At 37.1% G+C, this 21340-nt stretch overlaps 2 protein-coding genes across 6 annotated transcripts in view; one reads left to right on the forward strand and one right to left on the reverse strand.

Moving 5' to 3' along the window:
* KRIT1 (KRIT1 ankyrin repeat containing) overlaps window positions 1-17761 on the reverse strand; it is a 38993-nt gene extending 21232 nt beyond the window's left edge. The window contains exons 1-8 of one of the 3 annotated variants that reach the window (XM_043462575.1): window positions 17305-17761; window positions 12584-12709; window positions 11310-11469; window positions 6952-7044; window positions 5680-5809; window positions 4802-5045; window positions 4509-4624; window positions 4151-4294 (exon numbers count right to left, since the gene is read on the reverse strand). In XM_043462575.1, the coding sequence (XP_043318510.1) occupies window positions 4151-4294; window positions 4509-4624; window positions 4802-5045; window positions 5680-5809; window positions 6952-7044; window positions 11310-11469; window positions 12584-12685 (989 nt within the window). In that variant the 5' untranslated portion in view covers window positions 12686-12709; window positions 17305-17761. Of the gene's footprint in view, window positions 1-4150; window positions 4295-4508; window positions 4625-4801; window positions 5046-5679; window positions 5810-6951; window positions 7045-11309; window positions 11470-12583; window positions 12710-17304 lie in introns of those variants that run through there. The other 2 variants (XM_043462577.1, XM_043462578.1) reach the window with 2 other exon arrangements.
* A 498-nt stretch (window positions 17762-18259) lies between these two features.
* ANKIB1 (ankyrin repeat and IBR domain containing 1) overlaps window positions 18260-21340 on the forward strand; it is a 145384-nt gene continuing 142303 nt past the window's right edge. For all 3 annotated transcript variants that reach the window (XM_043462572.1, XM_043462571.1, XM_043462573.1), the window contains exon 1: window positions 18260-18390. The gene's annotated coding sequence lies outside the window, so the exon portion shown is untranslated. The remainder of the gene's footprint in view (window positions 18391-21340) is intronic.

Here is a 21340-nt window from a genome sequence, read left to right on the forward strand (position 1 = left end):
GGGAGTCAAATCATCAGAGTTCTGAAACACTCTCTAGCAATGATGTGGAGCCTGGAAGTCCTATCAGAGAGAGAAGACACTGATTTGAGAGAGGTGAGAAAATATGAGATGTCAGTGAGACATTTACTGACTGGCTGAGAGGTTACCCATATGGGGAGAAAGCCAAATTAAATAGTTTTGGGAATGGTGATTCTGCTAAAGAAAAGTTTTTAGGCACCTGTCATAAGTATGATAATTTCTAAAGCTTGGAGCAATCCTAGGGGTGATTTAATTAAGTGATCCTTAAAGACTGATCCAGGAAATCAGAAAGATCACTGAAAGTTTTTCAGCGTGTCCTCTAGGTAAAACATATTTCATAGTAATACGAAGATGTTATTTGCCCTTTTCACTATGATTTTCTCATAAGTGTACAGTGGAGTTTTCTAGAAGCTCCCTGACATGCAAATTGCAACAAATTAAAGGCAGGATCAGACGTGAGAATCCAACTATTTTCTCCAAGGTTGGACAGTAAAACAATGCAAGAATGTAAAACAATGCTACTTTTCTTATTAACTTCTTTATTTTGGAAAATAAGATATATTTGGAAAACTCTGCTATTTATATTAACATGCTATTTTAAAATAATTAAATTCTTAAAGACATTTTTCAGTTTTAACTTCTAATAAAGTATAAAACACTATTACTTCACATAAACCAACGCTCTTTGGGATCTTGTAATTTTGAAGAATAAAAGGAGTTTTAACACAAAAGTTTGAGAACCACTGATCTAATAAAAATCCTTCAGTTTAAAGATGAGAAGACAGAATAAGACAGATAAAACATCTTGTCTAAGCGTATAAAGACGGACCCCATCCCAGTCTCTTGATGAGACAGACCAGTATTCCCCTTCTAATCCTAGTATTAATTACTAAGTAGGCGTACATTTCTAAGATAAAGTAATTTATGTTCTTTACTAAATAGTTTAAGCAGTCTTCATTCAAGTTCACACCAGTCAAATGATATATCTTATTAAAAGTATTGCAAGGTGACCCATATTACTACTACTACTGGTGTATTAAACTTGGTTATTATTTCCAGCTGATGGAAATTTGATTTTATTGAAGGATAAAACTCTTCCTCAGTGTATTGGAGTAATATCCAAAAAAAAAATACAACAGATGAATGAATTTTATATTCAGACATCAAAATCTTTAAATTTTTTTAATACTTTAATAACAGCCGTTTTTTTGAGTGCTTATTACTGCCAGGTATCCTTCCAAGCATTTATTCACATTTTTTCCTCTAATCTTAAAAAAAGCACTAAAATCAAGCTCATCTTTTAGATAAAGAAATAGATCCTTAGAGACATTAACTAATTTGCTAAAGGCCATACTTTTAGGAACTAAAATATTCAGTAGGGACTGAAATGTAGGTACATTCCAAAGCACATTAAATACAATACCATACTTCTGTTTTATGTAACACATAGTTGAAAATATTACCACTCTCTTAACAGAGAAGGAAATGAGGCCCTGCCACAGAAAGGGCAACTATTCAGGCAAGTGTAATTTTGGGATTCCTAAGCTAAAATTCACTGGCTCTGTCTTTCTCAATTCATGATGTTTGAACTATATTCTCTACTTCTTTTTGTTTAGCTCACGGAAAAGCATGTGATTTCTTCTGGTACTGTTGCTGCTACCAGTATTTACCAGTAATCTGAAGAAACAATTATAAGTTCAGTGAAAGAAGATTTAGGGTAATTCTTTTCAAATCTGAGTATAAAAATCCCTATAATGGAAAAACCATTAAGGTTACATTTATAGAATAAAACAATATATTTTTAAGGAAGCAGAAAAAAATTGAGCATATTTAATAAAGGATATTTTTAAGGAAATAGCATATTGTCAATAGAGAAAAGATATATATTAAAAGCAACTATATTTAGCTACTTAATCACAAATATTGAAATCAGAGAAATCAAAAGACTTTCAGTTGAAAATGATCTAATTATTGTATTTTACATATAGATAAATAAACTAAGATGCAGAGAGGTGAAGTAAAGTAACTTGATCAATGACATGTGGCTAAAAAGCTGTAGACTTTAACAGGCAGTAAACGATGTAGGCACTTCTCAAACTAGCCAGAGAAGCTCATTTTAAACAGTAAGTCAGAAACAACTTTCCTGTAAAATATAAGATAAAACTAGAGGAAAACAGGCAGAACACTCTCTGACATAAATCACAGCAAGATCCTCTATGACCCACCTCCCAGAGTAATGGAAATAAAAGCAAAAATTAACAAATGGGACCTAATAAACTTAAAAGCTTTTGCACAATGAAGGAAACTATAAGCAAGGTGGAAAGACAGCCTTCAGAATGGGAGAAAATAATAGCAAATGAAACAACTGACAAAGAATTAATCTCAAAAATATACAAGCAGCTCATGCAATTCAACACCAGAAAAATAAACGACCCAGTCAAAAAATGTGCCAAAGAACTAAACAGACATTTCTCCAAAGAAGACATACAGATGGCTAACAAACACATGAAAAGATGCTCAACATCACTCATTATCAGAGAAATGCAAATCAGAACCACAATGAGGAACCATCTTACATTGGTCAGCATGGCTGCTATCAAAAAGTCTACAAACAAATGCTGGAGAGGGTGTGGAGGAAAGGGAACCCTCTTACACTGTTGGTGGGAATGCAAACTAGTACAGCCACTATGGAGAACAGTGTGGAGATTCCTTAAAAAACTGGAAATAGAACTGCCATATGACCCAGCAACCGCACTCCTGGGCATACACACCGAGGAAACCAGAATTGAAAGAGACACACGTACCCCAATGTTCATCACAGCACTGTTTACAATTAGCTAGGACATGGAAGCAACCTAGATGTCCATTGGCAGATTAATGGATAAGAAAGTTGTGGTACATGTACATAATGGATTATTACTCAGCTATTAAAAAGAATGCATTTGAGTCAGTTCTATGAGGTGGATGAAACTGGAGCCTATTATACAGAGTGAAGTAAGTCAGAAAGAAAAACATCAATACAGTATATTAATGCATATATATGGAATTTAGAAAGATGATAATGACAACCCTATATGCAAGACAGCAAAAGAGACACAGATGTAAAGAACAGAGTTTTGGACTCTGTGGGGGAAGGCAAGGGTGGGACGATTTGAGAGAATACCATTGAAACATGTATATTACCATATGTGAAATAGATCACCAGTCCAAGTTCAACGCATGAAACAGGGCACTCAAAGCTGATGCACTGGGATGACCCAGAGGAATGGTGTGGGGAGGGAGGTGGGAGGGGGGTTCGGGAAGGGGGACACATGTGCACCCGTGGCTGATTCATGTCAGTGTCTGGCAAGAACCACCACAATATTGTAAAGTAACTAGCCTCCAATTTAAATAAATTAAAAATATATATAAGGGTAAATAACTTCATTACATCCTTTCTAGAGGACAGGCTATAGCAAATGGTTAACTACTGCTATGAACATAAATTTAAGAACTCAGTCCAGGCTGAGGGGAAGAGTTATGATTATGTGAGAAGAGTACAAGAGCAAGAACTCCATGGGCAACTAGTGGAGAGAGCTAACCTCACTCCTGAGAGCTAATCCTTTTCCCCAAAAAAAACAAAAACAGGATTTAATTCTAATGAAAACTTATGGATATTTCCAGATACCACAGCTTATAATGAAAACTTATGGATGTTTCCAGATACCACAGCTTTCCAAAGAACTAAAAGGATACTTTTCTAACATGATGCAAGGTCAAGTCATATGTAGCTAATAACACATGTACATTTTATAATAAGGATAAGCAAACATAATACAACTCCAGTACAAAACAATAGAAACTGCAAGGGTGAATCAGGGACCAAGTGCCGTGCAGTGGCACTTGTTAGTCATTAGCTATCTTACTTCATGACCTAAGGAATGCCTGAGAACGTTAATGATACTTTTCAAATGGGGCAGATGCTGTGGCACACGCATAGTAATAAAAGATTCCCACAGAGAAAGCTCAGAAGGTAAACAAACATGGTGGAGGAAAAATTGGCTGGAATGAGAACAGCTTTGAAAAGAAACACTAACATTAATAACTAAAGATTCATTCTTTCTAAAAAGAAAAGAGTAAGTAATCTATTTACCAGCATGCATAATGAATGGGTGCCCAGTGGTCACTATCTAATTGATTGACTGAAAATCTTTCATTGAGAAGTCGATTTAATAATTCCGAATCTCCTTCACAGGCACTTCGATGGAGAGGAAAATCATCTACCCACTGTCGTTCCCTAATCATGAAAAACAAACAAAAACAGCACTGCTGAAATTCAAAAAACAAATATGACACATCTATGAAAGCTACACATCAACGAACAGCTGTAAACTAAATCATTTACGTGACGATTACACTGCATACTATTTGCATATATCATTTAAAATAATTTTTTAACATTAGAATATAGGCTTTTAAAAAAGCAAAGTGGAGTAAAACCAGAGCAGTACTTGTCTTCGGTGACACTGCTCATGCTCCTCTGCCATTTTTCCTGTTTAGGAATTTGGATTTTCGAGTAGTCCGGAGCTCCGAGACCAAAGTATGGATTTATTACCACTTTATCTACCTACAAAGGGAAAACAGAAAAACTGTTTAGGAGCTTTATGACCTTAATGTATAAAAGCAGAGCTAAGTGAGGATGTCATCTCAGTGTTTACAATTACTAATACATGTATTTGTCTCAGGAAAAATAAATGATATTTTGAAATCAAATATCTTTTGAAATAAGAGCCAAAATTCTTACCCGGTTTGTATACTGAAGATCTGATCCAAACAAAGGGTTGTAAATGCAGGTATCTGCTTTCTCTAGGGCTAGCATTCTACTCTTTATTTCCAGTGCGCTGTAGCCCATATGGAGTGAGTTTTCTGCCTGACCTGACTCAGTAGCATATGCAGGGTTTATAACGTTAGTTTTTATCCGCTCAAGAGGAGAAGGTCGGAATAAGGCTGGAATAAAGTGAGATTGTGTGTGACGTTCATCTAGCCACCTGGCAAAACAGAAAGAAGAGGCAGTAGAAGTATTTGCTCTAAAGTGAAGATGAAAAAAGTAAACTATTATCTAACTCTTTCTAATACTACATTCAGATTTTTATAATTTTAATTAGTGTTAGTTAAGTATTTCACTTACTGTAAATAAAAGTTTTATTACTGGACACAGCAAACTACTTTTTTAAAATGCATATAACAAAAAAATGTATATAACACTAAATAATTAAAACCATTTCAAAAACATGAAGCACTTTAAAATTTAAACCATTGAGATACAGGTGACACTAGACCTGCTGTTACAGGACAAAGGCATGACAGGTTAAATGACTTGTTCACTAATAAGGGTAAATCAATAATAAATCTTGTTTTATAACAAAGGAATCTTAATTCTTAAGCCAGGGCAATCTTTGTCACTTTCAAAGAATAAAATTAACATGTTGCAAACAAATCAGGAGAATCTTATCTTTGGCGTTTAAAATTTTTATATTATACTTCAAAAACTTACCATTTTGTAATATATATATTATAAATTTTATTATTTTCATCCATAAAGTATATCTATCTCACAAAGCTAATTTCTATTATGAATATGTACTTGATTTATTAAAAAATATTTTTAATGGCAGTTCTTACTTATCCAAGGCTATTAACATTCTTGCTGTAAGTGTAGCAAAGTGAGTGCTGGATTCACTACAGACTCGCATAATATCTTGTAAGCAGTAAAAAATTGGGCATCCTGGAGTATAAGTATATTTAGTATTATCTGAAAAAGAAAAATGAAGATTTATGCCATCATATAAAAGGCTTACAACTGCGTGTTTTTTATTTAAACGTATACAGTATGTTTTAAAAAATTGATAAGTATAAGTTGTTCTAGACTTGTAATTAGAAGACTTGGATTCAAGGGCTGGCCAGCTCTGTGACCTTGTCCAATTGGGTGAATGCAGGATTTAGAATCTTGTAGGATTACAGAAATTGTTTCCTCTTTCTTTTGCTCAACAATGTTGTAAAATTCTGATTAATAATAAGATTTCCAATATCATGTAAAATGCTGAAGTATTTAACCTAAGTATAGCTCGGAAAAAGAAATCTGGAATGGCAGAGCTGGCTAATAAAATATATGTTAAGTACTGTGTAGCAGCAGTCTGATGAGATGTCCACACTGGGCCATTGATATATCGTCAGTATCATGACTACCTTCCATGAGGCCAGTGCGCTACAGGTTCCAAAGCGATTTTTACATCTAATAAATACCTCATTGGATTCTTCCAGCACAATGAATCAAGCAGGAGCAGATACCTATCTTACAGATAAAGAGGTGAGGCTTAAAGAAGTGGTTTGCCCATAACAAAAAATTAGTAGACTGCAGGTCTGACGAAGCTCAATATTTTTTCTATTGTTCCAGGATAATAGGATAAATTCCTTGTCAAAGCTCAAATTAAATTTTCACATTAGATCTAAGTTCTTTAAATATTACCATTATTGTTGGGTGGAGTATTTTAAAACTATTACTGACACTTTCTTATCCCAAATACAAGATAGGTCCTAATCATAATCTGTTAATTTTCCAAAATACATACATTTTTATTTCTTTTTATATAGCAAAGTCTGAAAAATTCCTCATTATAACCTGAAAACTTTTTGTTTTTATTATAGCTTCCTTCATCCTTATTCTACTTTTAAAAACAGAAACAAAAACTTGACGATTAGTCCACAAGCCTGATTATTACTTGGGAATCAAAACGTTGTTAAGTAACAAATTTCTCCATCTTCCATTATATTAAAAACATGATTTTTACAACAGTATTGCAATAACTATGACTCCAAATTCCTAAGTTCCTCCATAGACTTTAGCTTAGCACCTAAGGTACACCACGATTCACAAGATGAAACTCAAGGCTTTACCTTTAACAACTGACGGAACAATAAATAACGCAGCTTCTCTGCCCACCTTCTCCCCATCCAGAGGAAATGTCTTCATCAGGACCACTCGTTTTCCTAATCGTTTTAAGTCAGTAAAGATAAAAATAATGGGCCTTTTAAAATCTTATAAATTACCTTGAGAATTAGAAAAAATATTTTAAAGGCAGTATTAAGAGGAACTGAAATATAAAAAGTCAATTTTATTATATGCGCTAATAAAAACTGGTAATTCTGATAATAACGTACATCATTCTGTAGGCAGTTAACCAACAGATCCCTGGCTCTGACTCGCTAGGAGAGAAGCTCCCCACACACAGCAAGGAGATCCGCCCACTAAGGACTGACAGCGCAGCTCAACAGCAGAGCGTCCTGCAAGCTGAAGCGGCACGGACGTCTTCATTCAGTTGGGATGTAGATGGTGGGAACTTCACTAAAGTCTGAGCTGGCCAAGAAGGGTAGTATATATAAATTACAGAGTTCTAAAGTTTAGTAACCTTTCATTTAATATTCAACCTCCATCCTCAATTTCAGGCTTTATTAAAATCTGATTGGGCTATAAATTATTGTTTTGAATTGTAACCGTCATTCTTAAGTCTGTTGTTCCTGATTTGGCAGCAAGGGGGCAATAAATAATAACCTATAAGTTTTTCACTCTGAAACCTTTCACTTTCTGGCTATCTTTGTCATGATTTTTATCAACCCTTCCAACCTCCCCACCCCCAGAAACAGAACCTTGTTCTCGACCCAAGTAGGAAGGCCTGGCTGGATGCCATCTGTGGACAAGTAGATACTACAAGCATTCAAACAGCTTCATTCATTCACAAAATGCTAGAGTGAATATTTCTGATTATTATGGCCCATTATTATTACAGCCCCCAAACAATTTTCTACAAAATTGACACTTGTACAAAATACAAGTGTTAGATAAAGAAAAACATTCTAATAAATTTCAGAGGTAATATTACTTTTGTCTGGTTTGAGGTCTTGTCCCACTTAATCTTTCCTGACTTGTAGCTTCCTTAAACCTAGTTCTGATCCAAACTGACTACTTTGCCAATTTTATATGCAACTATGAGATCTATTTTGGGTGGGGGGGTGTGGTGTGTATGGGGGGGTCCGGGGAGGAGTAAAGCACTGACTACAAGTTGGGAAATACAGTTCTCGTCCTAACTCTTCCACAAATGGGAATATGATTTTTCTAGGTGCCTATGTCTGCATTTCCGTTTTACAGATGTGAAAATGACTATATACCAACTCACAGGATCAATTTAAGAATTTCATGGATAAGCAATTGTGGTAGTGCTTTGTAAACTACATATAGCATTGCACAAAAAGGCAAAACTACTGCAGTTTTTCTAATTTTCATGTGATGCTTATGTAAGAAATCATATTCTTAACTATTTAGTTAAGTAAAAACTTCTTTGTTTTCATTTCTCTTATTAAAAGCTACCTGAAAATTTATTAGCACGTTCTACTGTCTAAGTATACAAGACATAATTGTGCTAGACATATTTCAGGGTGCCTATCCACTCGTAACTTCTAAGAAAAACTACCCATTCCTCTGTGCCAGGGGACATTTTTGTTCACACTAATATCACTTATATCCCCTTCCTTGATGAATGAACCAAGTGTTAGAGTTTGGCTAATTCATAGCAAATTATGACTTGTCTATCTCAGCTCAAATACGTGATTTGGGCTCAGACTTTGTCTCAGTAATTTGATCTCAGAATAGATCCTGATAACTAAAATAATTTAGTAATAGTAATACAAATTACTAAGAGAAGTCTAAGACAGGTAGAAAAAGCTGACAAATTTGCGGCATCCAAAGGAGCCTTTCACATGCCTGATCACCCACAGGGATAGTCCCCTTTTTCAGCTAAGATCACTTCTAGATCACTTTATTTAAAAAGTCAACCTGATAAACAGGGAAAGGGGATTCTCTTTGTGGGACTCAGAATGTGTGTCAAAGAGCTGTAAGTTTATGCAGGAACTTCTTATAATCTCCAGTTACAATGGTCAGAGCTGCAAAAGCTCTTCAGGTCCTATTGAGGAGGTTACCTGTTGGGGAGGTAAAATATGGTAAATGGTACCTTCAGAAGTTATGAAACAGTCTTATTTCAGCTATCTCTAGAGAACAAGTATCCCAAATAACCAACAAATCAAATGACATGATTCAGCCTTATCGCTGCAACAAAAATAGTCTCTTTAGTGAAAAGAGATGAATTGTATAACTATCCTCTATAAAGATGAACAAACAAACAAACAAAAACTGAATAAGCTGTAAAAAAACAAAAATTCAGGCACAGAGAGTTATGTTTTACTTCACTATCGACAACTGTGTTCAACAGTTGTCTGACTGAACTTAGCTTTACCTTTTTAATTATAATGCCTGAATTCTGGACAGAGATATATAATTTCTAGAACTTCTAACTGCTATCTGCTTCTTGTGAGGCACAGCCTGATAAAATTGATCATTGATATTTAATCAGTTTCATAAGCTATAGATTATCTAATATTGTAAATGGGGCCTGAACCTTTCAGAGTGAATATTTCTACAGTTCTCAGTTTGGCTCTTTGAAAATGATTTTCTTCTTGTGACCAAATGGGAAGAAAACCTCTGCTACCTGGTAATTTATATGACTTGCTCTAATACACAGAATCTTAACTGTTTCTTAGTTATAGAGAGAGGTTTATAGTTTTCTGTGTCCTGGAGTAGAGAAATAAAAATAATAGTTCAAAGATACTTATCTAGGGAAATATACTTCTAACAAAAATAACTTGCGCTTTCTTATTAGTTTTCAAGCCACTTTGGCTTTCTCTCTTTCTTGAACAAATCATTAACACAACTGAAATATTTCTCTAGAACTGCCATATGATCCAGCAATCCCACTCCTGGGCATGTATCTGGAGAAAGCCATAATTCAAAAAGATAAATGCATCCTAATGTTCAATGCAGCACCATTTACAATAGACAAGACATGGAAGCAACCTAAAAATCCATCCGCAGAGGAGTGAATGAAGATGTGGTACATACATACAATGGAATATTACTCAGCCATAAAAAGCAACACAACTGTGCCATATGCAGAAATATGGATGGACCTAGAGATGGCCACACAGAGCAAAGGAAGTCAGAGAGAGAAAAATACTATATATTAAGGCATATATGTAAAATCTAGAAAAGTGTCCCAGATGAGCTTCTTTGCAAAGCAGAAACAGAGACACGGAGATAGAGAACAAACATGGATACAAAGGGAAGAAGGGGAGGGTGGGATGGATTGAGACACTGGGACTGACATATATATACACTACTATGTATAAAATAGGTGACTAATGAGAACCAACTGTGTAGCACAGGGAACCCTACTCAGTGCTCTGAAGTGACCTAAATGGGAAGGGAATTAAAAAAAGAGGGGATTTATGTATAGATGTAGCTGCCATGAAATTAAAAGACGCTTACTCCTTGGAAGCAAAGTTATCACCAACCTGGATAGCATATTTAAAAGCAGAGACATTACTTTGCCAACAAACGTCCGTCTAGTCAAGGCTATGGTTTTTCCAGTGGTCATGTATGGATGTGAGAGTTGGACTGTGAAGAAAGCTGAGCACTGAAGAATTGATGCTTTTGAACTGTGGTGTTGGAGAAGAGTCTTGAGAGTCCCTTGGACTGCAAGGAGATCCAACCAGTCCATCCTAAAGGAGATCAGTCCTGGGTGTTCGTTGGAAGGACTGATGCTGAAGCTGAAACTCCAGTACTTTGGCCACCTCATGTGAAGAGTTGACTCATTGGAAAAGACCCTGATGCTGGGAGGGATTGGGGGCAGGAGTAGAAGGGGATGACAGAGGATGAGATGGCTGGATGGCATCACCGACTCGATGGGCATGAGTCTGAGTAAACTCCGGGAGTTGGTGATGGACTGGGAGGCCTGGCGTGATGAGGTTCATGGGGTCGCAAAGAGTCAGACACGACTGAGCGACTGAACTGAACTGGACTGGACTGAAGCTAATTTACTTTGCTGTACAGTAGAAACTAACACAACACTGTAAAGCAACTATACTCCGATTAAAAAGAAAGAAACTGCAAAAATATTTTAATTTTTTTTTTTACTTAAAATTATTCAAATATTTAAAAAATATTCTTTAACTTAAAAAGCATTATAGTCAAGGAACTTCTTGAAGGGAGTTTGCTTCCAGCTTAAAAAAACCCAGAAATTTATGAGCCTTTTTCAAGTTTTTCAATGAAAAGGATCATAAAAAGAAACTGACTTTAACATATTTTTTAAAATGTCTTCCTTCACAAGCATTTAAAACCAACTGTGTTAAAAAGAAAAGTTTCTTACCTCTGATACCCTGGTTTGCAGGAGAAATCGGTTTGGTGGTTTCTACTACATAATCCAATATGCCTTGTGTTATTTCACTGTTACCTTGCAGTTTAGTTTCCAACAAAACCTTCTTTCTCTTTTTTTTCTGTCCTTCAATGGGAACTTCATGCAGCAAAATCTTGGATGAGAAAAACAACATTAAGAGAATGTTTAAAATAAAATTTACTTGCCCTAGAATTTAGCCAGCAATCTTTCTTAACCTTAAGCCTAGCTGCACATTAGAATAACATGAACCCTTTCAAAACGGTATCAATGTGCAGCTTCATCTCAGACCTAGTAAATGGGAATGTCAGGGGAGTGAGGTCGTGGTGCTGGAAGTTTTAAACTTCCCCAGGTGATTTAAAGTGTAGCCAGGACTGAGAAGCAATAAGCCACAGCACTGCTGAATGGCAACCTTCTCAGAATCCTTGCAATATCCTTTAATAGGTTTCAGATAGCTAACCTTAAAAAGGCAGTTAAAGCAGAATACTCAGAGATACATGCTCAGTCCTTGGGTGGAGAAGAGAATGGCAAACCCATCCAGTATTCTTTCCTGGGATATCCCATGGACAGAGAAGCCTGGGGGTCTACAGCCCATGAGGTCACCAGCCCATGGGGTCACAAAGAGTTGGACAGGACTGAGCGGCTATGCACGCCTGCAGAGAAGTTAGTTGAAATTAGATTAGACTAGAATTATTTTATGATGCTTGAATCTGCTGCATAGTAAAGATAAAATCTGCTTTGGGCTTTTCTTTTTTTCAGTCTCAGTCATGTTTACTAATACTAATAATGTATTTAAGACTTCAGAGAAGTAACTTAATTGCCTAAAACAATTAAAGGTAAAGATATTTTTAAATAAACTGTTACAAACAGAGTTTTGGAAAATAACCATGAACAAAATTTAGACTGGAATTTTGAATAAGCTGAATTTTGCAATTTTTTCTGCAAGCCATTCCATAAACTCTAGTAAAAACCAAACTGTTATAAATTATATATGCAAAACTCAAATAAGTAACTTTTACTATCTAAGAATTTATCCATATTAATGAATAGAAAAATGGTCAAAATACATGCAGCAGAAAGAAAAAGACACGGTGATGGGCAGAGCTCTACAATCGTAAATTCTAGCTTGTCAATATCTAGGTTATCAATAAGAATTTACAGGCTATGGTAAGACTTTATATGTAAATGAAAATGATAATGGAGGATAACATTCAGTGGTAGAAAATCAAATGTTAGTAAACTGTGCTCACTTCATATGACTTAGCTCTGTATTCCCGAGAATTGAGACTGGCAGCATTCTTTGGCCGAATAACAGCAACGTATGCATCCTCTATGTTTTCTGGATTTCCCATTGCTTTATAAAAACAAAGAAATCCCTTGAAAGATTAAAGGAGACATAATCATGATGAGAACAATTAATAAAATGTTGGTTTTTCTGTCTTAGAATATTTATAGTATATAAAAAGCAAGCCAAGATGACTGATCATATCTCACCACTAGTAAACCTCTACGCATAATTTAAGATACCTTGTAGTCTTTGTCTCCTTTTCTATTATTTCTAATATTAATATTAAATATTAAATTTATTTATATATTATATAATATGATATTAAATAAATATTAAAATTAATATTTCTAATATATTCTAATATTTCTATTATTTCTATTCTATTTCCTTTCCTATTCTAGATTTTTTGTTTTTTTAAAATGGGGATATATACTTTTATAGATCTTGGCAGATTCTTAATTAAGAATCTGCCTTTTGGACCTGTAAAAGAGGTGATATAATTATAAAACATCTTATAAATACTAAGCAAAAATGCCTTGAAATAGTGATTCAGAATAGTATCCATAAATTCCAAAAGCGAATGTCATATTGTTAAGTATGGAAGCTAAAAATACGTAGCTGCCATTGACATTCTTTCCAGAATCTTTAAAAAGAACTTTGATATTTGGATGAACTTAAGGATAGTTTATAATTTTCATTGGAGATGCCTATCACAGACACAAAAACATTAAATCAGCTGATAAAAGCTTTCTGATATCCACTTACAAATGTTCTTCACTTCCATTATCAATGCCTTAGATAATTCAAAAATTTGCTTTCAAATATATATATATATATACACATATACATATGTACACTTTCTCCCCCAGACTAATTTTAAGTCTCCATTGGGCAATTTCCAACAAGTAATTGAAGCTCAAGCACTTTCTTGGTTGTTTAATAGTCCCATCTCCTCATTAAGTGCTATTATAATTTTTTTTCATGGCTGGACTAATTTTTCTTTTTCATGGGCTTCCCTGGTGGCTCAGATGGTAAAGAATCCGCTTGCAATGCGGGAAACCTGGGTTCAATCCCTGAGTTGGGAAGATCCCATGGAGGAGAGCATGGCAATCCACTCCAGTATTCTTGCCTGGAGAATACCCATAGTAGGCTACAGTTCATGGGGTTGCAAAGAGTCAGACACAACTGAGCAACTAAGCGCAGCACACACAGACTAAAATACATCTCTTTGTACTGAATATATTTTATTTTATTTTTAATTTCCCTCTCATTTATATGCTAGTAAATTTCGACAAGAACATCAAGCAAAGAGTTGCTTTCCCGTCCATGGTAAGATGAACCTTCTTCAGTTTTTTTAAAAGTCCATTAGGCATTAAAATGATCTGTTTATATTTAATAATTTCCTTATTGCTCCAACTCTCAGAAAAATAGAGCTCATTTTCAAGAAAGGTTTTGAATGTCATCTGAGAGGAGACAGAGGACTTTTTACTGTTCTCTCAACTGCAAAATAAAGTCATACGGAAATCTTTAATTCACTTCTTTACATAATAACAAAAAATCTTTAATTTACTCCCTTCCACTGCCTTAAAACTGGAAAATTTCCCTAAAAAGAATGCTTTTAAAATTTTAAACTTTTGACATTTTAAGTAAACACTAGCTAAAATTTTTTAAAAATTAAAATTATTGTACAAAATTTTTAAATTATTTTAATTTATAAATTATTTAAGTAATACAACTTTAAATTATAAGATTTATTTATAAATTAAAAAAATTTTAGGTTATAAAAATTTTCACTAATTTAGATCCAGACAAACTATAGATAACAGAGAAACTACAATAAAACATTAGGTTTGAGACATTTCATCTTGTGAAAAGTTTTGAAGACATGCATTCTCACTCTATACCTTGTGGGGATTTTTTTCAGTTCGGTTTTTTCATAAGACCATCTTAAAACCCACCTCATGCAATAGAACTTCCTATTAGTGAAAAAGATGAGACTTTTTTCATCTCCGAATTTCAATTTAGCATTTACTTTTCACCTCAGATTAACAATGACTTCAAGATATAAAACCTACTAAGTTTTGCAATGAATCCTGCCTCTTTGAATACTGACAGTCCCCAAAAGAAAGACACACATTATGAATACACTGTATAACATACATGGCACAATTACAGAAAGCCTTTTTCTATTAAACATCTAAAATGAGAATTCAAGTAATTCTTAGTTTTCTAAACACACTTTAAAGCAAATTAATTAAACTGTTGGTCACCTCATGTTAAAAAAAAAAATCTATTGGCAAAGTGCTTTATTTCCTAATACTTATCACTTATCTAGAATATTTGGTATTGCACAGTACACTGAATTTTTAAAAGATAAACAAATGTGATACAATTAAAAAAATGAATATTTGAAATATACATACTTTCAGTGACATGAAAGAAGAAAACAAAGGCTTAAATTAGGAAAAGAACAAAGGCTACTAGTATATGAAGTCAAAACTGCTAAGGCAGAATCACATGCAAAAGGACTGAAAGAGAGTAATTTGAGCTAAAAATAATAGGAAAAGGTATAACTAGAGTTTGTAATGTGTTTATACTGATTTTAGATAAGCGTTCAAGTGACCAAGAATAGGAAGAATGTGGCATTTTGTTCATGAATCATTCTATTCTGGAAAATGCTTAGGTGTAGATGATAATATGTTGCCTGACTAATGATGCCTTACAAATAAGTGAAGAGGTTCTCATTTGGCCATGACATCTACCAGGCATCATTTGAAAATACAGGCATTTCTCATCACTATGACTGGGTGAGAAATGGGGTGAACAGATGCCATTTGGTCCTCAGGGGGCAGGTCCTGTTGAATAAACTGCCAATAATGTTGTTAATAAGAAACGTTTACTACATAGAGTACAGATAGACAAATTTAATGAAATGAATTTATTTATTTAGGCCATGCCACAAGACTTGCAGGATGTTAGTTCCCTGACTAGGGATTGAAACTGGGACCTAGGCAATGAATGCACAGTCTAAATTAACCACCGGACCGCCACGGAATCCCCGAGATGGACAAACTTTCAAAGTATTTTTGCAGTGCAGAAAAAGAGAAGATTCAGTACATGAATATAGGTATTGTAAATTTAGTTACCAGAAGTCAAAACTGACAGATGATTCGTGTATGCAGCTGCTCAGTCTTGTCCGACTCTTTGAGACCCCATGGATTGTAGCCTGCCAGACTCCACTGTCCATGGGCTTCTCCAGGCAAGAATACTGGAGTGGGTTGCCATTTCCTACTCCAGACAAGATGATTTACCAGTTTGCAAAGTATATGCTAATATAAATAAGCAACAATGATCAGAAAGTGTACTTCATGAATTAAAAACAAAAAAATGGAGCATTATCTTAGGGCTCTGTAGGATGTTCTGATTCTCTCTCCTCCATCCTTAAGCAATGTTTCTCAACTTTTAAAAATAATATGAATAATTACCACCACTTACAATGATTAGTACATTCTAGATACTGTGCTAAGGGCTTTACATGCATTAACTCATTTTATTCTTCCCCAAACCTGATGATGTAGGTATTATTATTATCTCCATTTTACAGAAGAAAAAAACCGAGGCGGAGTAGCTAAGTTACCAGCCGCTTCTCCACTCTCATAAAACAATTTAATATTTTAAAGCATTATAGCATTAGAGACAAGAGATGGCAATTAAATATCAGTAAGAACTTCCCTCCAAGGATAGGCTGACCATTAGAAACTTCATCCTTTTCCCACTCAAAGTGGCTTACAGTAATAAAAAGAGAGGAAACAATAATACAGCAGAATAGAAAAGTCATTGGTGCTATTTCTAGTTTGCTCTGTTCCTGTCCTTTCAACCAGTTCTACCAAACATTAGGTAATATCAAAAAGCATCACTGGTAATTTTCAAGTACTTTCTTTCTATTAAGTCACATTCTATTCTGAAAGATATTTAATAATTTTCAAATAACTTTTGAAGGCAGATTTAGTAAAATCTGACTAACAGAGAAGGAACTAATGAATTCCTACAGTGAACATCAGGTATATTTAAGGAGGTTATTTGGGGGAGCATGATTTCATCCCTAGTATATCCAAATATACTTTATATCAAGTGCTACTGTGGTTCCACAACCCAGTTCGAAGAGAAAAATAACCAATACACTAACATGGGATTAAGTCGAAAAGACCATCAAATATTCGATTTTCTATTGTCATGAAAACATTTTCGAGCTTTTGACACTTTCCCTCAAATAAATAAGGACATCAAAACAGTTAAAAAAACATGATGCTGAAGGAAGCATTGGCAAGCAAACTGAAGTTAAACTCACTCCATGAGTGAGATGGGAATGGAGGTGAAATCCGGAGTCAGGTCAGCTAGATGAAAAATTTCTGGTGAAGCTAAAACCACCACGGAGAAACAAGCAAAGAAAGACAGCCAAAAGCTTTAAAAGATGCAGAGGACAGAGAGGAGGGGTGAGCTGCTGTCAATCGCTTTTCCTGAAGTGAAAAAATAAACACTTCCTAGGAGGTTTTTCCTCGGCCACCACCACCCATCAGCGCCCACTACCAGAAAAGGGCGGGCACGCCTCTTTGCACAAAGAGATGCCACCCAAAGAGTGTCTTTGGCTTCTCTGTAACTACTTATAAGAAATGAAGTCCTTGCCTGGATCGAGACAGTTCGGCCTCCTACCACTCCGTCTCTCTCGTTGGAGTCTGGATCCTCCTCCTCCTCCTCCTTGTCTCACCCGTGCTGGGGGCCGAGCGCCTCCCGGGCCGCTACATTCAACTCAGTGGGTGGGACAGTCACCTGGGGGGCGGGGGCGGGGGACCTTCACAGCTTTCTCATTCCGCCTTCCCTTCGCTTTCCCAGCGGCCAGGCCCAACTTCCTGTGACAGACAAACACTCGGTCGCCAACTGAAGCCGCCCGGCGTGTACGGCCGCGACCCACACCCGGCAACTCGAGAGATCCGGTCTCTGGGATCGGAGAGCCTCTTGCCCACTGGCTCTTTACTGGCCTCTGCTCGCCTCTGAGCTCTGCGCCATACACACTTCACCTGCTCTCTAAACTAGGGGATTCCAGGTCTTCAAAGGCCTTAGCTTTCCATCCCGCTGCTACCGGGGCGAGGAAATCGCTTCCGGGTTCACACCCCTTGAAGCCTCGCGGTTGGCGGGGAAGAGCTTCCGGGGCGGCGGCTGAGGTGCTGCGGTTCCTGCCGCTTCTCGCTGGGACTGCCGGCTGTCTGGGGCTGGTGGCCGAGCGGCTCGGGGACGGGGTGGTGGCGGCTGCGGGCGCGCCAGCAGCTGAGCCGGAGGCGGGGGAGGGGAGGAGGACGGCCCGGGCTGCGCGCGCGCGCGCTCCAGGCTGGAGCCTGAGCCGGACTTGACCGCGAGGCGGAGGCGAGAGCCACCGCCCCCTCTTCCCCTCCCCCGAGTAAGGCGGCGCGGCGGCCAGAAAGGGATGGGGGGCGCCCGCCCAGTCTGAGCCTCGCCGCGGGCGCCTCCAGCTCTCGCAGCGTCCCCGCGGGCCTCCAGTGCGCACTCTCGGCCCCAGCAGTCTCTGCCTGGCGGGAGCATCCGGGCCGGCGAGGAGGGGGCGCACGCCGAGAAGGGGCGTCCCCCCGGGTGGGTGGGGCGCAGAGAGTACCTGAGGTCACCGGCTCGGCGGGAGAGACAGGGGCGCCACGGCGGTGGCAGAACTGCAGAGCTGCAGGGTCCACCCGACCCTTACCCTCAGCCCGGGAAGTAACCGTAAGTCTCAGCCTCGCCGTGTGGGTCTTTTTGAGGCGGTTTCTACCCATTTTGAGCTCCGAGTTCAGCGCTACCTAGTTCACGCCCTCCCGGGACTTTTACAGATGCTGTCTCCCTTCTCTTCTGGAGGATTGTCTGTTCCCGTCTCTGAACAGGCAACGTCCTCTGTCTGCTTCATGTGAGCTTTTCTGTCAGCGAATTTGCAAGCCTCGGTGTCTCCGTGGCGCGTCCCAGCCTCCTCATCGGGATGCATCTTGTCCCTCCGTCCTCAAAGGATCTGTGTCCTCCCTCTTTTTCTATGTGTACCCCGGACCTCACAGCCCCCCCCCCCCCCCCGCCCATCCTCTGAGACGTGGAAAGCCACGGGTTCGTCCGTTCTGGAGAGCTCGAGAGTCTGGAGCGGGTGGATGGATGAAAGCGTTCTTGAGGGCTGTGATGGGTGGGGATAATAGCTCCAGTGAACCTTTATTTTTGCAGCTTCTGCCACCACACAAAAACGGGCCGCTCCCCTGGACCTCCATTCCTCTCCTCTCCTGTGTATATAGGCTGTTTTCTGTATGTGACTGTATGTGACTGTTTGAGTCTCAGGAAATTGGAATTAGAGATGTAATTAAGCATCTCCCGAGGAGGTTTGGAGAATTAGTCTCACAAGCTCTATTCACACGAAGTGGCATATTGAACAATCTTGTATTGAAAAGACCCATTCCAGGGGAAATTTACTAGTAGGTCTGAGAAATCAGTATGAAAAACAGAAGTCTCATATTTTCAAATGTGTTTTGGTTACCTTTTGACAATTTTAGTGTTTTGGATTTACATTTAATTCTGAAAGTGTGTGTGATGTGAAAACCTTTGTATTGGAAGGTTTTGCTTTCTTAGTAAAGGAAAAAAATAGCTAAAGTGATTTTTGATCATGTCATATTATATTTGTCAAGATATTATTTTAAATCCTTAATTCCATAGAAATCTTTTTGAATTTGGTTCGGCTCAACCACCTACAGATATTACACACGAGTGTGCCTGTCACCTTCCTGTTTCTTAAAGAAAAAAAAAATTAACTGTAAATACCGTCAACGTGTATTTCCAGGTTTTGACCTAAGCATTTTTTTCTTCGTTAAAATTTGGCTTGCTTTTTTAAATTGTCACTGCAGAACTTTCCAGAAATTAGATTTAATAACTGTAATGCTGTCAGTGACTGGACAGTAGTTCTAGGTGACTTCTTGCAGTTTATACTTTTCAAAGCATTGTAGAAAGCAAAAGATAATTTAAGAATGATTTTCCTCTGTGTATTGCAGGCTGTCTGTTACTGTTCTTTAAATTATTCCCTAATGTAGACTGGTAGCTTTGATGTTTTGGTTTTTTTTTTCTTTTCTGATAACATTGTCATTTTGTTCAGAAAGGTAAATGTATTTAACAGTGATTTTTTTGTTTGTTTTCAAAACCTCCTAGCAGTTGATTTGAGGCTATTATTTGATTTGTAACTGCACACTGTTCACAGATTTTAGTTTGAAGTAGGCTTAAGAGATGTAGCTCCAGCTGTCTCTCTGGAAATGTACTTTCCTGGCATGTTTCAGAAGCCAAGCACCACACAGAGTTGAATATATTATTAAGGGTGTGGTTTTTACTTTTAGTAAAATGGGAAATAACTTGAAGAAAATATTTTTTTTTAAAGTCTATTGACCTCTGTTACCTCTGGACTTAGAGTGGAGAAGACAAGGCTTTATTTCCACATTATGCTTTTTCCCTTGCCCATTGCACTGGGAATTTTGAGTTTTCAATATGAAAGTGTTCCCGAACCATGCTGCCTGTGCCATAAGTGTGGGCTGTAACAGGTGGCTGCTGAGATATGGGAGAGAAGTTTTGTTTGCTACTCCTGGTATACTTCTGTCAGAGCACTACCCACTTTTGAGAGAGTTGGGGTTTTTTTGTTTCCTTCTCTGGGGTGTGCATTTGAACTTGTGAAAGTGAAATATGTGTATTTACAACTTACTTGTAGGTAAAAGCTTAAACTGATTTTCATATATAAACACATGGAAGAACCGTGACTTAAGTTTATCTGATTCCCCTTCAATGGAAGTAAGATTCCTCAGTGTTTTGGGTACTTTTCCCCCTTTTGGGTTGCACAGTTAATTAGGTGAAATTTTAAAACATTTCTAATATTGAACTTTATGTATGACACATTTGCCAAAACAGATTTGAGAGTGACTCAGTCATTATTAAAAAGACCAGTCTGAGAGGAGTTTCTGTGCATGGTCTTAAAATGCTTAGGTATTCTGTTTTCTTTCTCAAAGTGTGATTTACTCAGAGAATAGTATTGGTAATTTGGGGATTCTTTATTTTTCAGACAACCTCAGAGTACCTCTTTTTTTTTCTTGTTCAGATAACTAGCTTTCATATTCACTTCATTTCAGTAACCTTTATTGAATGCCTACTTTGTGTACCAGGCTCTGTGTTAGATTCTGGGACTGAGGATAAGTAAATTAAGATTCCTTTCCTTATTGAATTTGCCATTCTGTATATTTGACTGTGATTTTATCCATATGCCTTTACAGACATCTCTAATAGGTTTTTAACTCACTTGACCGTATTTCAGAATTGTTTGACTTCCTGTGAGAATTAACACAGTAAAGGCCGTTTATTGAGTGTTTAATTCACACTGACCACCATGTATTTAGTTATTACTTTATTTCATTTGATTCTTATTACTTTCCTAAGAAGTATTTTATTTCCATTTAAAAACCACACAGATTCTGGTTTATAGTAATGCTGAATATTGGTTTATTTGTTATACACTAGAAAAGATTTGACATTAAGATTTCCCATTAAGGGAAAAGACTTGTAATATAGTTGAAAGTCGCTCAGTGATGTCCAACTTTTTGTGACCCCATGGACTATATATAGCCCATGAAATTCTCCAGGCCAGAATACTGGACTGGGTAGCTTTTCCCTTCTC

This window comes from Cervus canadensis, chromosome 3, assembly GCF_019320065.1.
Source record: "Cervus canadensis isolate Bull #8, Minnesota chromosome 3, ASM1932006v1, whole genome shotgun sequence".
NCBI lineage: Eukaryota > Metazoa > Chordata > Mammalia > Artiodactyla > Cervidae > Cervus > Cervus canadensis.